At 38.2% G+C, this 17,062-nt stretch overlaps 1 protein-coding gene across 1 annotated transcript in view; it reads right to left on the bottom strand.

Moving 5' to 3' along the window:
- Positions 1-3,312: 3,312 nt before the first annotated feature.
- The window catches only part of nxph1 (neurexophilin 1), a 50,098-nt gene continuing 36,348 nt past the window's right edge, over positions 3,313-17,062 (bottom strand). The window contains exon 2 of the mRNA XM_075449528.1: positions 3,313-5,240. Within this exon, the coding sequence (XP_075305643.1) occupies positions 4,485-5,240 (756 nt within the window). The 3' untranslated portion in view covers positions 3,313-4,484. The remainder of the gene's footprint in view (positions 5,241-17,062) is intronic.

Here is a 17,062-nt window from a genome sequence, read left to right as displayed (position 1 = left end):
AAATACTTTACTTTTAGAAGAATAAAGAAGAGTAGCTGCAATTTCAAATGCATTATTTGCCAGAAATATGTTTTCACTAAACAACAAGAAACATGGATTTGAAAAAATGTTACAACCCACATTTTGCGTATTATTTCAATAAATCTTTTTCATACAATTTCCCACCATTGTGCTTCCTTTTTGATTTCACTAAATAACAGGATTGACATTGCAATAAAAACCTTGACTTTAGCTCAGTTGGTAAAGAATTTGTTTTTTAATACCATCTTTGTTTTTGTAAATGAATGACAAAAAATACGAGAGCAGAGAGTTGAAGGCAGAATCTCGAACCAGAAGCCAAAAAAACATGCTAAAACAAAAATTCTACTTCATGAATGAAATTATATTTGGGTGTTGTTTATCTTGGGGAGGGAGTGGCTTAGACAGTTAAGTGGCCGTCCTCCAACTATAAGGTTTTAAGGCCCCTTTGTGTTTGGGGTCCTTGGTACAAAAGTGAACCCCAGATTGCCCCCGAACATGCTCAATGGTTTGTGATTATCTTGATAAAATAGTGCTGCACATTTGTTGAAGGTTTGTATGGGTGTTTGAGTGAATGAGAAACTGAGACTTCAGGGATTTCAGCGAGAGCAGTAACAGTTTCTGTTTTTATTCTAGTATTGCTTGAGGGCTTTGAGGTAAAACATAATAACCATAGGTTTTTGGCCTTATTCCTTGGGAACAGAGATTTCATCATATTCTCTCAATCTTTTAAAGCAATTATGTGTGGTATATAACAAAACCCTTCCTTTTATTTTTTATATTGAGAAAAATAATTCTTAGATTATTTAAGTAGGTGAAATGCACTAATTTTTCTTCCAAAAGCCTTAGTTCTTTGTTTTTTTATCTTGTAATCTTGTGTGTGTTCAGTATAATGTACAATGTTCCATGGATCCTCAGATCAAATTAAACCATTTCTTTAATGTCAGTGTTATAAAGGTAAGAAAAAATTATATTCATTACACTTAGAGTTGTTAGCACAATCCCCAATTGGCACTTTAAAGTGAACATTTAGGGCAAAATTTTGATTGTGGGTCATTAATGAGGACATCTATAAAAGCCCTCCATGGGCCAGCAATAAACATGCAAACCTGGCGTTTGTTTTCATTACTGAAAAATTATGAGCAAGAAAAAGGCAGCGATTTCCCTCCCCCAGAGACTCTAATTTATTTCAAATCTGACTGCTGATTCGAACTGATTAGTTGAAGGATTCGATGGCAGGTGCCACTGTGTCCCGGAACAGACGCTATCAGTCTTGCATTCCAGTCTCCACATCCCCCAGGGACTATAATACGAGAGTGCCTCCCTGTGTCCAACTTTCTGGCACATTTGATTATTCGGATCTGCATGATCACACATGGTGCTGGATCAGAGGGTGCTCCAGAAGTAATTATAATCAGGCAGAGAGCTTATGTGTTCTTCTTTTACTCTGGACAAAATTTCGGCATTTCCCACAGACAGTTCATATAAATGCTGTTTGTACATTACACACATGTTGTATGTGAAAGATTGAAGCTACGTAATTTGTCATTAAACAAATTAAGCATTTTTGTTGCTTCAAGAAAACACTCATTTATATTCTATTAAATAGGTCTGGTTTTAGGCAGTTCACTCAGTTTGTTCATGAAAATATTTTGCAAAGCATTGCACAATTGTGATGTGGGAAATTGTAGATTCATTCTGTAGTTTAGAGAAAACAGTTCATGATAAATTTCAGGTGTAGAGACATTTAGATATTTAACATCAATTGTCAAACAGCAATCAACATTGCGACACATTAAATATTAGGAATTTTACAAACAACATGGCCGTACTGTCAATTGATTTTTCATTTATTTAGTTTATAAAAACTTTTCTAAACATCCTAAAAACTATTGTAAAGCAAGGGCTTCTAGTATTTGGTTTAATTTAGTGTGATTATGAACATATGGATAGTACCAGTACTAACTATACAGGCTATATACTAACTTAAGATTTAAACTGTTGTTAGAAGTCTTCAATGAAATTTTGGAAAAAAATCGTAATTTTAAGGAAAGGTTTAGTAAAAACAATGGTTTATTTTAGTAGCTCTATTTTCATTATGAACACCATTTCATATTTATAATGAAAAATTAATTTGAAATCAAATTGAATTTCAAGTTATTTTTCAACCTTGTAGAAATTGTTAATGATAATAAAAGAAAATACAATACAGAATCTTCACTTTTATTGGCCTCATAAATAACTTTTTGCATAGGACCTCCTCACTGGTGACACAGAATGCTATCATTACAGCTGTGATTTAGTTTGTTACTTGTTAAATAGATACCTTGTTAAAAGTATGTAAAAAGGACCAAATCTTTATTGAACTGAAAGTTAATTAAGTAGGAACAGGTAACAGAGGACAGTGCTAAACACTGTCTTTAAGCTACAGTTGTTTTCTATTTAAATTTTTTTTAATGGTGTTGCATTTAGTTACTGATACAAATTGCATTGTACGGTAATCTGCTTGGCTCCTGGAGAAAACGAACGTAAGCAAACAGCTTGCACAATGATCACAAATCTTTGACGTGACTTGACAATTGCAAAGTTATATTTAATAATAAATGATCAAATAGTACATCTTTATGGGTTGCCCATGTTTGTGGGTATGTTTTAGAGTTTTCCTTTTCTTTTTTAACTTGACAGAATGTGTAGCATTGTGCAAAATCCAAAGTAATTCAGTGTTTTCTCAGTGGATTAGAAAAAGATTTGAAATAATTCAAACAGACAGCAGTTATACACTGTCCATGTGACACAGTTTTCCCGACTACAGCACCTTTTTCTGAATCCACTTCCACTTTGTCGGAACTAAAATGCGAGTGTGTTTGTGGGTCTGTGCACAAATCTAAACAATATTATTGTTGCTGTGCACCAGAGATGAAAACAAGGAAATTAGTTTTAATTTCTTTGAGTTTGAAAACAAAACTAAAAAAGATGAATCATCTTGTCTGCCTGGGGTGTTTTTTGTTAAGTCTTTTCTAAATCAAGCTTTATCACTTTGTGTAGAAAAAACAAACAAAATAACAAACAAATAACAATAAACTTTTTTTTCCCCATATTCTGCTCATTTGTCATGTTTTCTCTCCTCTTCAGACTAGTCTGTTGCAAATGGGTGCATTATTACACATAGACACAATTCTCCTTCAAACAGTTACCAGGAGTTGTGATACATAAAAAACCTTCTACAAATAATCACTGACTAATTATTACAATAACACTCAAAAGAAGAACGCACATGCACTAACGACCAATTGATAAAATTTACAGATTTCTTTAATTCATAGCTCCAACCTTCCATCCCCCAGGAAAGAAATATTTCAGAGAATAATTTAGTTTATATTTTGTAAGTTTTTACAACTTCTGTACATGATTGCTGTTTTCATGAAATGCACATTAAGGGCAGCAACATCAATTTGTTTGTTAGAGGAACAGAAGCAGGAAGGGAGGGAGTTAAACACACAGCTCATAGGGAACTTTTACAGAAGCAGCATAATTGGGATAAACTATGTACAGTACAAACCATTCATACAAATTAGACTCTAAGATATCTAATTCAATACTTGACATTTGATATATTAAATTAAATAAGCAAGCTCATCCCCACAAACCACCCACTGATCAATCAGTTAGGCAGTCAGACATTCAGTAAGCCCAGTCATGTACCAATCACCCAGCCAACTCAATGTTGGCCTTCACTAAATAAAATACAGACAACTGAGGATTGACAGTGTTACAGTACACATTTTCAGACTATACTGACAGGGAAACACCTCCTCAGTCCCAGTTCACCACTATGTAGGTAAGACAATCTCAGATTTCTAACAGCTGCAAACTCACATTTGAATCTTCACTGTCTTTGTCAGTTGCTTTTGTAGGTGTTTTGGAAAAAAACATCTGAGGATCATTTCTGATATTATTTTCAAGTTAGGGTTTCATTTTGTTTTCTAGTTATGCGAGAAAAAGAGTAGAGCATAAATAGCACAGCAGAGGCAATCAGTCCATATTTTGTTGTCCAAAGAGTTAATGCAGAAAAATGCTAAGTGAAAACACAATTAGCAAAATGTCACAGGAACGGAAGTGATAAATAAAACATAAAACAAAGTTTAACAGTCACGTAACAGACTAATAAGCCCCTAAGAACTAAACATGGTTCAGTGGTTCACAAACTTAATTAAAAACTTTAATGGAAAACAATCATTGTTATTACATAGTATTTCCAGGTTAATTTGAAACACCTTACAGTATTATATACCATTTCTAACAGTTAGAAAGAACTCAAAGTAAATTCGGAACATTGATTAATCAAAAAACATTTGAGATGGCTGTTTTGTTGAGGGACATTATGGCTAATAAACACATTTCTCAGTGATGGAACCTCCAGACTGCATTTCCCTTAACTGCTGTGGTATATATGCAATGCAGGAACATCAGCCAGATGGGAAATAGGGAGTGTCACTATGGTAGTTGTAGTCTGGGCACACTTTCTGCACCAGTTTGTAGTCGGTGCTGTAGAAGGAAATGAAGATGCAGATCACTTTAAAAGGTTTAGAGCAGAGCCAGGAGACGTGGCTCTGGGTTTGCTCCTGGTAGCAGGTCTTCGATGGGTCAAAGTTGCAGAGTGTGTTCTTTGCACCCTTTTCCACTTTCTCAAACTCTATACGGCAGTTGAAAGACTTTGAGTCCTTTGCATCAATGACCGACTGCTGCGCTGCCACATCAAACTCCACTATCTTGGTAGGAGGAACCAGGCTAACGGACACATTGCCCTGCCCTGTGGAGTTGTGGCGGAAGTATACACTGAAGGTGCCATTGCCATGATCCACAATTTTGCCATTGATCAACAGGTTGAGTTTGACTGTCTTTATGTTGGAGTGGAAATCCCCCCAGCCGAACATCTTCTTAAACTTTCCCGTCTTAACCATGGGCCGCCGTTTAGCTCGTGGCCGTGAGTCCTGCAGGTCCGTGGAGTTCCTCAGCCAATCCCACAGGTCCTGTTCCGAATAGGGCTCAGGAGTGTCATAACGAAGGTCCAAGGCTGTGTTGTTCTCTTTGCCATGCAGAGTCTGTGACAGCAGCCTACTGATGGACATCTCTTTACTGTTTTCTGTCCATATATGCTTTATTGTAGACTTTGGGCTTCCTGACCTTAGAATGTCTGACCTTGAGGCTTCGGCACCTTTAACCTGAGGAAGAGAGTAAAACACATCTGTCAACTGGTGCTTAATGTTTGTAGGTCAATATTCACGGGTATATGAAGTCCTGCAATCACTGGAGGTCTCCAAAAACACAAAATCACAAATGAGATGTTCTCTATTACACATTGTCAGAATGTAAACAATTCAGAACCTCAGTGTTTGGTATCTATTAATCATCTTTGCCATCATTATCTTACAGGTTTGTAATGTCCATATAATTTATGTGATTTGGTACAAATTAGAGATGAAAATTAGATGAATTTGTTTTAAAAAGTATTTTCTATTCTATTGTATAACCTAAAAACCTGTAAAACATGCCTCATAAACGTTGTTGTCATTAATGTTCTAATTAGTGTCAAATTTTTTGCAGGTCAAGTTCAGGAAGAAAATATGGAATTACTCAATCACGAGGAACAAAATATGGAATTATCTTTTGATTTGTATTATACTGCATAAGTCTTAATATGTAAATGAGCATTTTCCCTGGTATCCTTGGTCTGGTGTTACGGTCTTTGTTGTCCCCCCTTTCTGTCTTCTCAAACCCCAGCTGGTGGAGGCGGATGGCCACCCTTCCTGAGTCTGGTTCTGCCAGAGGTTTCTTCCTGTTAAAAGGGAGATTTTTCTTTCCATAGTCACCTTATGCATGCTTAGTATTGGAGATTGTATTGAAGTGAAGTTGGTCTCCTTAGCTAGGCTATTTTCTTTTAATTGGCTCTGTATTTATGAATTGGACTAATTTGTAAGGTAACAAATTGGATTTGATTGGATTAAGATTGTATTCCAATGGACTTTGTCTTTGAAGTGCCCTGAGATGACATTTGTTAGGATTTGGTGCTATATAAATAAAACTGAATTGAAATCAGATGTTGTATGCCTTCATGTCTTATCCAAACTGCCTAACTACAGCAGAGGTGGGGATCACTTTATCTTGTGTCCCACCAAAATTACTAGAGTACAAGGGTCTGTAGTCCTCATTAATCAGAAAATCATTTCACAAATTGGATCCATTAATAATTTGATTTTGCAGTTGAATTAATTACAAAGTCTGATGCTGTCAAAACCCATTCTTATTTTTATATACTCTCATGGAGGCTCATAGCTCTCTACTAGCTGACAGAGGGAAAGCAACACAGAGCTGCTGGGTTGCTAAGTAATTACACCCCCTACGAGGCTCTGAAGAGGGACCAAATAAGCAGTTATTAGAAGAAAGTCAAAATTTATTTCAGTTTTGTAAGACCAAATCAGAATGTCATCTCAAGGCACTTTAAAGATACCGTTCAATTCAGGCCAACCCTAATCCATTTTATTGCAATCTAATTAATTAAAACCCAAATAAGTCCAAGTCATATAATGCCATTTAAAAAAGAAAAGTTGCTTTGCAAAGGAAACAGATTGCATCAAAACTTCTCCTGATTGAATCCCTCATCCTGAAAAGAGCAACAGAGCAGAGGAAAAGTCCCTTCTATCGGGAGGAAACTCAGGACTCAGGAAGGGCTGCCATCAGCCTCCATTGATTGGAGGTTGGGAGGACAGGAAGAAGCGGTCAACCAGCACCATAACACCAGGCCAGAGACACCTGTTGTGAAAGAGAAACACACAATTTAATAACAAAATAACGTCATTTGTACATCGAGCGTATAGAGTGCAGAGTGAGAAAAGGTGCCTCATGGGATGTCCCTCAGCAGTTGAGGTCTATGGCAGAATAACTAAGGAATGTTTCAGGGTCATCGGAGCCATCTCCAATTATAGGGTTAGGGTTAGCTCTATCAAAAGGAAAGTTTGGATAAGATACAAAAGAAAGGTATCTCCACTCAGACCCATTATCATTAGCATCAGCTCAATCACCTACAACATTGCCACATTCTAAGCGTCTCTGGTGGGAAATGCTCTACACGGCAAGGCAAGGCAAGTTTATGTGTATAGCACAATTCAACTACAGGGCGATTCAAAGTGCTTTATAGAGACATTCAAACAGTAGAAATAAAAAGCATGATTGAAGTTTTAAACAAAAAAGAAAGAAATAAGAACAATAGATAAAATCAGATAGAATCAGAGTTAAAATGGGATTAAGTTTTGAAACTCAAGCTTCAGATTTGGAGCTTTATTCAAACGCAGCTGAAAACATATACAGTGACTGCAGCTGCGCCATTGGTTCTCCAGTGTCTAGAGATGCTTAACTCGAATCTTTTGGGCGATCCGGGCTGATCGGATCATTTCGAGGAGGGGATTCGAGTTATACGGATCACTTGAATCACTTGAGTCACTTCTTTTTAAAAAAAAAAAAAAAAAAAAAAAAAACCTTTCTGCCGTTTAGTGGCTATACGCCTCGCCTTTTTTTTTGTCCCATTTATCAATTCATTTTGATAAATCAAAGAGCAGCCTACGGCTACAAGTTCATTCATTTATTTTTGTCAAGTAATAATTCAATGCCATTTTATCTGAAAGCCAGACACAACAGCTAGTGTGTGCATTTACACAGCGACAAATGTGGTAGCATTAGGTGAGACAATGCTGAGTTTAGACCTACAAGTAAACAACATGGAATGATCTTGCCCTCCCTATATCACTAAAGTATTATTTTTCAACGACTGTACAAGATGCATGAAGCCACGCTAACCGAGCCTGTAGCGAGGCACAGAGGCTTCAGCAGTCAGATGGGTTGACGAGTCGACAATCCTTGCTGCCGGCAGAATCGAAACTTAAAAAGATCCGAGTTGGCATGGATCCGCTACTTGCCCGTCTGACCGCTGAATCGCTGGCTCTGGGTGACTCAGCGGGTCAGACGGGCAAGTAGCGAATCCCTGCCAACTCGGATCTTTTTAAGTTTCGATTCTGCCGCGTGACTCGGCTGGCCGTGAGTCACCCAGAGCCGGCATGATTCGCCAGACTCAGGCACCCGCTTCCACACAGAAACAACTCAATACGGTCTGACCGAGCAATGATCCGTCATGAAGTGGCGCTGGCTTAACTAGAGAAAAAAATGCAACGCTACGAAGTTGGAACATAAGTGGTGGTGTGGCTCATTTATACAACTAAGAGTTGCGAGCGAGCAGAGAGATAGAGCCGAGCGCGAGCAGAGTGAGCCGTTCGAGCAGTTACGAGTCAGCGGGGATTCGTCCCGTCCGGACGGATCGAGTCAGGACGGATCAGTAGGGGGCATGGCTCACTTAAAGACATGGTTGGTAATCCTGTTCAGAAACACATTTTGTAATACTGGGTGAAATGGTCCGTCTATCCTGAGAGAAATCTATACAAGATGTATTTAGAAAAAGGGACGAAAATAATCAGACCTCTGTGGCAGCTGCAGGACTGAGAAAAAGCTGACCAATCCGAGATCAGCGTCCCGCTGATCTCGGATTGGTCGCCTACAAAAAACAATCAGATGCCTCTGCTTTCTGCCTACGCCCCCCTCTGCCGGCTCCCTGCTCCATGTGCGCACGCGGTTCTACCGGCTTTGGATGAAGCACTGACGGAATGGGGAGGGGGGGGTGGAGCTTAGAGGAGGGGACACTTTCGAATCTTGCTAGCTCTCTTGCTAGCTCTCTAGGATTACCTACCATAGCTTTAACCGGCTCGTGACAAACGGGGCGGGAGTTAGGTTTCGTTTCACTCAGTGTGTGTCTGTGACTGTGTGTTCGTGACTGAACACCATGCTCGAGAAAGACTGTAGCCTAGTAGGCAACTAAAGAGGGATATATATATATATATTCCGGTTTAATCTTTTTTTAAATTTTTTTTTTAAGGTGGATCAAATGCATGCCACCATCCGGGTTGAAAACCGGATAACCCGGATTTTGTTACAGCTCTACCAGTGTCCCGCATCATGGCTAATCACATGATGGAGGAAGTGAAAAGAAGAGCTCAAACAAGGTAAAAGCAACAAGCCATTGGACATATGTGGATGATATCTGGGTAAAAATCTACACTGAGAGGTTTTATGCCAACTCCTTGCTGAGAACATGGCATAGCGTGTTTGGGGTGGACTATTAAGATTTTCATTTCTGCTCCCATGCTGACAGATGAGATCGTCCACACAGGCAGCTGCTTGAAATGTGCATCTCAGTTGTTGCCAAGGAAGGGGTTTTCAGCACAGTAAAAATGCAACAAAACATTTGTTGGTCATCCCATTGATCTTATATCAGCAAGAGCATGGAAGCATTGAGCGATATCTAACACACTTAATTAACTACAGGGTGCTGCTTGGAAAAAAAACTAACGAAACATTAGTATCAGTCTTACCCTTAGCAAAAAGTAGTATACTTGAAGTTAATTTTATTAAGTATGCTTGAGTATAAGAATAGCATGTATACTACGGACCATGTACTCGTAGTTTACTAGAAAGTATTCTAATTTAATATTTCTTCGGACTAAATTGGAACATTTTTAAGTGTATTAAAGTATACATTATAAGGTCATTTTAAGTTTACAAAAGTACACTTTCAAGTATACAACAAGTACACTCATCTATATACTACTAGTGTACTAGGTATACACTTCCAGTCCACATTTTAGTTTATTGAAGTATACTTTAAGTATACTTTTATGAACTTAGAATTACTAAAACTAAAAAAACACTACTTTACTAATTGTTATAAATTAAGTACACTTGTAAGTTTGCTTAGCATATTACTTGTAGCATACTGTTCTTGTTTATGCATTCGGCAGATGCTTTTATCCAAAGCAACTTACATGAAAGGTGGCAATCTTACCACTACACTATCCAGTGTCCAGTACAAGTTTGATATATTTATATTACATTTTAAAAGATACCATACAGTGTATTTACAAATACCTGCTTAAATCAGTAAAGATGTGCATTTCAAAAACAAAGAGCCGCTATGAAATCAAGTTCTTCTTTGCTGAGTCAACGACTTAACCTTATTCTGTACTTTGATCAAGTTAAACTAAGTATTAGTACTTTGTGGCAGAAAGAAGTAAAAAGTATACTAAAGTACAAGTATAAACTTTAGTATTAAAGTAAAAGTATAAGTCTTAGTATTAATGTACTTAGTCTTGGACTTTTCTTTATACTTTTCAGTATAAGCCAAGTATACTTGACTATGCTATTATTAATTGTAAAAAAATATAGTATATGAAAAGTAAACTTCAAGTATACCGCCTCAGTTTTAGCATAAAATACTGGGTGCTACCTTTATTGCTCCTTTAGAGTTAGCACTTTCGCTAGCACATTGTTGTCTCACTTTAAAAAATACTCACCTTCACGCTCACTATGCTTTGTTCGACTTACGAAGGAATCTTGTACAGGCTTTGTGTTGTTGCTGCTGCTGCAAGAGGGTTGAGGAAGAGGAAATTGGTTTCCCCAAGGTAAAGACTGCTGGTCAAGGCAAGGTGCATAGTCCATATTTGTGTCGTTCAACCCACACATAATTTCTTTGGAGGAGTCACTGCATAAGGATAATAGTGACATTACATATTTCTTGACTGTGCTCATAAGATCTGTAGCAGTTATTGCCGGTTGTGAAATCACTATTACATTTAAGACTCATGTCACTGATACATGTTTTCATCAGAATTAGTTAGCAGCTGTCCAAGAGGAAAAAAAAAAAAACCAACAAATACTGGCTCTTGAGTGGGTCTTTTGCATTTTTTTGTGGTTGCCACAGTTTGTGGCTTGGTGGAAAGTATTCATCTGACTGTAATTTGCCATTTGTGCTGCTAAAAATCACAACATTCAGCATATTGGACTTTTAACCAGGACATATAATGTATAATGCATGCAACAACAACATTTGTGTAAAACTAGTACACTGATCAGACAATGCAATTTTTTTTTACTGGAATCTTGTAAGTCATATGGATAAATCACACATCAAGTCATATCACGAATTTCTAACGTTGAGCAAGTTGATTATGCAGAAACTAAGAACCACTCAGGAACGAGGAAAATCACAAACGCTGTTTCTGTTCTTTACCTAGGCCTGAGCACTGAAGACCTATTGTATCCATAGGGTTTATTCTTCTTTTTTCGTTTTTTTGTTTGTTTGGGGGCCTGAACATGCTCAAAAACTTATGAAATGCCTATGCCTCCAAGGAAATGCATAAAATTATGTACTTCTGGGTCTCGTAAATTTTTAGGGAAAAATGACTCCACAGCGCCACCTTTTTGTGGCTGTAATTACAGCACCTGGATTTTCACGAAACTTGGCAATCACTTAAATACATTAAGACAGACAAAAAATCCTTGGAGCAATGTCCCTAACCCAACAGGAAGTTGGTCATTTTGGTTCAGAGAGGTCATTTTGGTGTTACAAACATGATATTTCAACAAACTCCTCCAAGACATCTAATCACAGAGGCCTGAAAATTGGTCCATTTGGTAAAGACGTGTGATCAAAAGCTTTGTTATAAAGCATTGGGTCTGGGTGTGGCAGCACCCCACTCTTCTCAGATAGCAAAACTCTTTTGGCCCATATCCGGCCCACACCTGACATGTTCATCCGGCCCACATACAGCATGGGCTGATGGCACTTGGGCGGTCTACTCATGTTTGCCAAAAGTGTAATAATTAACATAACATAATTAACAGTTATAAAGTGAGATCAATAGATGTGACATCTAGTGTTTAATTACAATATTACCTTAATATTATCTCAACTCTGGTTGTCTCTGAGTTTACAAGCAGAGCCAAGAGTTTAGCATGTGAAATCCAGAACCTAATAAATCTCAAAGGGTACCATAAATCAAAGCCGGCTTTATTTTATTTTGATGGCCCAAATACATGGCTTACTTCAAATAAGACCTCAATATAAGAGGTAAAATGGAAAAGTGTTTGGAGAGAAAACAGGGCAACTGTTCATGTGTCAGCTTTTTTTGATCAGTGACTCGGAGCTTCCCTTCGAGCTGTTTCAATATTGAATTAATGATGGCAAAAAAAAGCTAAAGACTCCTCACATTCTCTTTGTGAGTTGATTCTGTTTCCACTTTGGTCCCTCTCGACTAATCGTTCAGCGTCACACTTAACGAGATTTTCAGTTTGTAAAGTAAGTGGAGCAATAATTCCTTAAGCACAACCTGCCATCGTCTTTCCCAAAATCTCTTTGAATGCTTTTAAGCAACTACACAGCACCTTCTTCTCCTCTCAGTGAGGCATACATTTAGGGATTAATATTTATCTAAAACAACATATGAAACTATTCACTTTACAAATATGAAGCTGAAGGGATAGTTTGTGTGTGATGCTTGGCATTATTCTCTTATTATAAAGACTGAACAGTTTCCAAACATTGAATCATTCAAAATCATGAAAATTAGGCCCATGTGTGCACATCAACATTAACTACACAAAATTAAGCTCAATATAAATTCTGTTGCTATCTGTGAAGACTAATTTAGAAGAATAGAATAGAAAAAGACTTTATTCATCCCCCAATGGGGGAAATTCAAATTAGTCAAGTAGCTCGAAAAAAAATATTAATAACAATGTTATACAATCATTAACAAGGATTGTATATTAACAACGATAATAATACCAATTCTAATAAAAATACTACTACTAACTAAAAATAATAATAATAATAATATTAATAATAATAATAAATGACTAAATAAATAAAACAAATCAATCATTTTGAGAAGAACTCAGCAGTCCCTGTTAAAAAGCCTTCTGGCTATGGGGACAAAGGACCTCCTGAAGCTCTCAGTCCTGCAGCCTCTCACTGCAGCTGCTCCTCTGTCCTGCAGGATGCTGTGGAGAGGATGTCTATTGTTCTCCAAAACAGAACAAAAAAACAGCTCTTTCTCCAAAACATGATGAAACCGATGAGGGGAAACACATTACTATTTTGATTGCTGTGGATGTACTGTTACATACAAAGTGCTGTAAGGTGCACCGAGATTGTACTATGCATATATATATATACAGCAAGTATACTGTAAAGTTAAGCCTCTTTCAGTTCAAATGCTTTATGAATCAGGACAGTGTAACCAGCTGTTAAAATGAGGTAAATGCAACCATAGAACACACAACGCATGACGTATTACGCAAAGCCATGACCCCTTGTTTCCACTCACATGTTCGTACGTCTGTGGATCAACAAAAAGTCCATTCATTCCTATGAGAATTACTACCATCAGTGATAGATGTGCAAAACTCTGCCGCCTTTTTTTTAAAGTTAAGTTAGCATTTGGTTGTCAAAATTGACCCTGCAATGTCAAAAGAAAAAAAAAGAAGAAAACATTTTTTTTGTTGATTAAGGAGAGTCAATATGTTAACATTTTTTAGCTGTTAGTCTGTCTTACATCCATTTTTGGTACTTCTGTTGGAGTTTGAGGATTGTTTTGTGAGTATTGACAACAGCAACCCTTATGTTTAACAGTGTTTAAAGTGGACATGGCATGATCATTTCCAGTCATTAATTCTTAATCTTGGGTATCTCTAGATTAGCTTTGCAGCCATCATATCCCTGCATAGTTTATAATTGTTCAAGGGAGAGCTTTCATCTGGATCAAGCATGGATCAAGATAATTCCACTAAAGTACCTTCGATTGGTTGAATTCCCATAGGTTTTCTGAGGTTCCAGAGAAGGAGATGAAGGTGAGTCATCTACAATCCAAGATTGTTGTGTCTATAGGGAAGCTGAAAAAGGTTTACTTGCCCTTGCAACCCCAAATACATTTTATTGGAGGTGTTTCCAATACAAAAACAGAATGTCATGCCCTAATAAGTGGTGGTGGATTACTCGCTCCTTTTAGAGCAAAGACTCCCATTTTAACATGCACACTCTAGCTGGGGCGCACCGACATGAAGAATTTGACCATACAAGCAAAGTTAGGAACTATGACGTGATAGTGATAAGGTTGGTGAAAAAGATTTGCAAGTGAGAGCTCTAGACTACTGGATCAATTCAGTTCTCTAGAACTAATAACAGAAGTAATAAAAGATGCGTCATCTGCAAGAGGTCCTGAACAGGATCTATTCCGATTCCAGATTCCATGTCCCATACCTGTGAAAAAATTCCAATGGAGGTGCAAGTTGAAAATGTCATGGACAGGGCCCTCCACCAGATGTTACCAGGTCTGTCCGGCAGTCTGCCTTGCCAATCTAACTGGTGCCAATCTATCAAGATCTTTGAATCACTCTTTACCTCAGCACTCCCCTGAGATCAATTTGCCATGGGAGACCCTACCAGGGGCTAACGCCCCCAACAATGCAGTTCTCTGGATCATGGGGATACTCAAACGTTAAAGTGGTGATTTAATAGAGGTGGCTTAACATAGTGCTTCTCATAAATATCCACTGATGGATACCATTTTCCTTAAGCAAACACAATTTAGACCTGGTTGGTACTAGCATTTGTAGAGAACTTATTTTGTTGTTTAAAAAAACAGTTTTTGGCATCTTTTACAAGCATTCCAGTTAAGATTTAAAATGAAAATAATACCTCATCTGTAAATAGCTTTTAGCTTCTTTCAACAAATTTTGTTGTATTGAGAGTTTACTGCTCGGTCTGCGCTTCGGTCTGCGCGGTCTTCACCGTGAAACTGGCACGGCTGTCGGCAGGCGGCAGCAGGCAGTGATACGAAGGGAGAGAAAATAGCGCCAAGCGATTGTGAGGTCTGACTTTTTCCTGGACAACGATTTTGTGATGCAAATGTATTAATCTTTTGAACGCATATTGTTTTGAGAAGCAAAACGCTTTTCTTTTGTGACCCCAGCCAACTAGCCGGACTACCTTCGTCAACACCAAAACGAGGCTGGAACTCGGCTCACAGGACGCAGCGGGGGGCAAGAAGATGTTCATAAACGACATTGGTAGTATGGGATGTCTTACAGCTTCATGTCAAAGGAGGCGAACTATCCCTTTAAAAGGCGCTATACACCGTGGTTGCTTCGGGGCCGGAGCAACCACAGAGATTCCCACGTGTACCAGGCATCCTATACTTGTCATTGATTTGCTAATGAGCACTCCGCTACCTATTAACGCATTACGTTGTGATGTCAGATAAACAGCCAAAAAGGCTGGACGGCAACTTGCTGTTAAACTAGCATAGTGGTTGATGTAGCCAACAAAATGGACAAATTTGCCACAAAAATACCAAAAATATCCACCGACTCGACACCGTCTTCCAGCGAGAACTCTACGGTGTCAAGAACTGAGGACAGTAGCAGGTAAGGAAAGGTAAATACCCATGGATAGACTACTAAGTGTTTTGTGAGCTTTGCACTGTTGCATTGTGGATTTTGTTTTTCCTTTATCTTCATCTGAGCCTTTTGTGTTAGGTTACATTGACATTAACTTCTCGTATGCATCACCGGTGTGTAGACTGTGTGTGTTTTGAAAGAGAGCGTGTGTGCGGGTCATGCAATCACGGTGAGCCCCCGCCAGCAGAAACGTAAATCGGCGCCACTAATACAGACCATTAAACAACTCTCAGTGTAAATGCTACATAACATGCCTGTCTCCAAATAGTATAAAGGATAAGTTAGATATGAGCTGCTGAACATAGTGATGTGCTCACAAGCTAACCTGATATATTTCTTAAGAGTTAGGGAGACCAAAAAATAACTAAAACAGAGCTCATATTAGAAATTCTGACGCAAATGAAATGTTAATATTGTTCAGAATCTACTTACAAATAGCTGAATCCATTTTGATATGTAAGCCTCCTGTTTTTCTTTATAGTTTTGAGTCACGTGCTTTAATTGGAAACTAAATACCTCATTCAGAGCAGAGCTGGCTGTTTGTGGACTACCCAAGGTTGTCCTGCATTGGTTCGTTGTGTGCACATAATGCACTTCTTGTAATGATTCTAGCATGATTTTGGTGAAACACTGAAAATAAATGTTAAATAACATGCATTTATTTACTTATGTGAATGTTTTCTTATCAGATTTTGTATTTCATTTCTGGCTCATGGGGCCCTCTCTGCCTGTTCTGATCGCTGCTTATTATACATTATGTCGCCCAGTGGTTTCAAACCATCCGTGTCCACAGTTACATTATATGTATTAACTGCTGATATTGTTGCTGCTTGTGCTTTTTTTGTTGTTGTTTTGTCTTTTCTCTCTGTTTGTCGACTTGCAGGTGCTCCTGAAGGTTTTCCGCCGGTTTCCCCACAGAGGCCGTAAGATGTTTTCTGTTTGGTTTTCTACAGATGGAGAGACTAGTTGTTTGGTTTCGTCTTGTTTTTCATTGTCGTCTCCGATCATTTCTTTCTATCTCTGTCTCGTTTCTCCTTCTTTTTTTTGCTCTCCCTCTTTCCCCTTTCCTACGTTTTTACTGCCCATGCGTTGGCTCCCACATGGTAAAAATACGTTTTTACGTTTTTTTTATGGATTCTGAATCTATACATTCTAATGCACATTCTGTGTGATTTTTGTAATTATGTGATGAACAGAACTGACATAGATGGCAGTCAAAAACTGGTGTCATCATCTGGACATTTTGATCATTAAGCCAATGGCTTTGTGTCAACTCAAGAACAATTTTGATAACGCTGCATTGATTGTTGTGCATTTCCGCATTTTGTCCAATCGCACGTGTCGGTTTCCAGAGGGTGACGGTAAAGTAACATAAACAAACAACAAGAAGGAGAAGAAGACACGCGACAAGTCTAAGGAGGCGGTCTTATGAACAGGTTAGCTTTGCCACATGCGACGCGACGCAAATCCTCTGACCCGGATATGTAAGTATCTAAAGTGCGACAGGCTGAAAGAGCGCACGTTTCACAAAAGCCCCGATATCTCAGTTTGTTGTTGATTTTGGTGGATACCCGCCTTGGTTTAGCTAAGGATAGCTCGCTAATGGCGGCACCTAGAGACACGCAGTTTTGACCCACAAAGAGTTTAA

The sequence above is a fragment of the Odontesthes bonariensis genome, chromosome 18, assembly GCF_027942865.1.
Source record: "Odontesthes bonariensis isolate fOdoBon6 chromosome 18, fOdoBon6.hap1, whole genome shotgun sequence".
Taxonomy (NCBI): Eukaryota; Metazoa; Chordata; class Actinopteri; order Atheriniformes; family Atherinopsidae; genus Odontesthes; species Odontesthes bonariensis.
The sequence above is the reverse complement of the archived record's forward strand: the minus strand, read 5'-3'. Positions and strand labels throughout refer to the sequence as shown.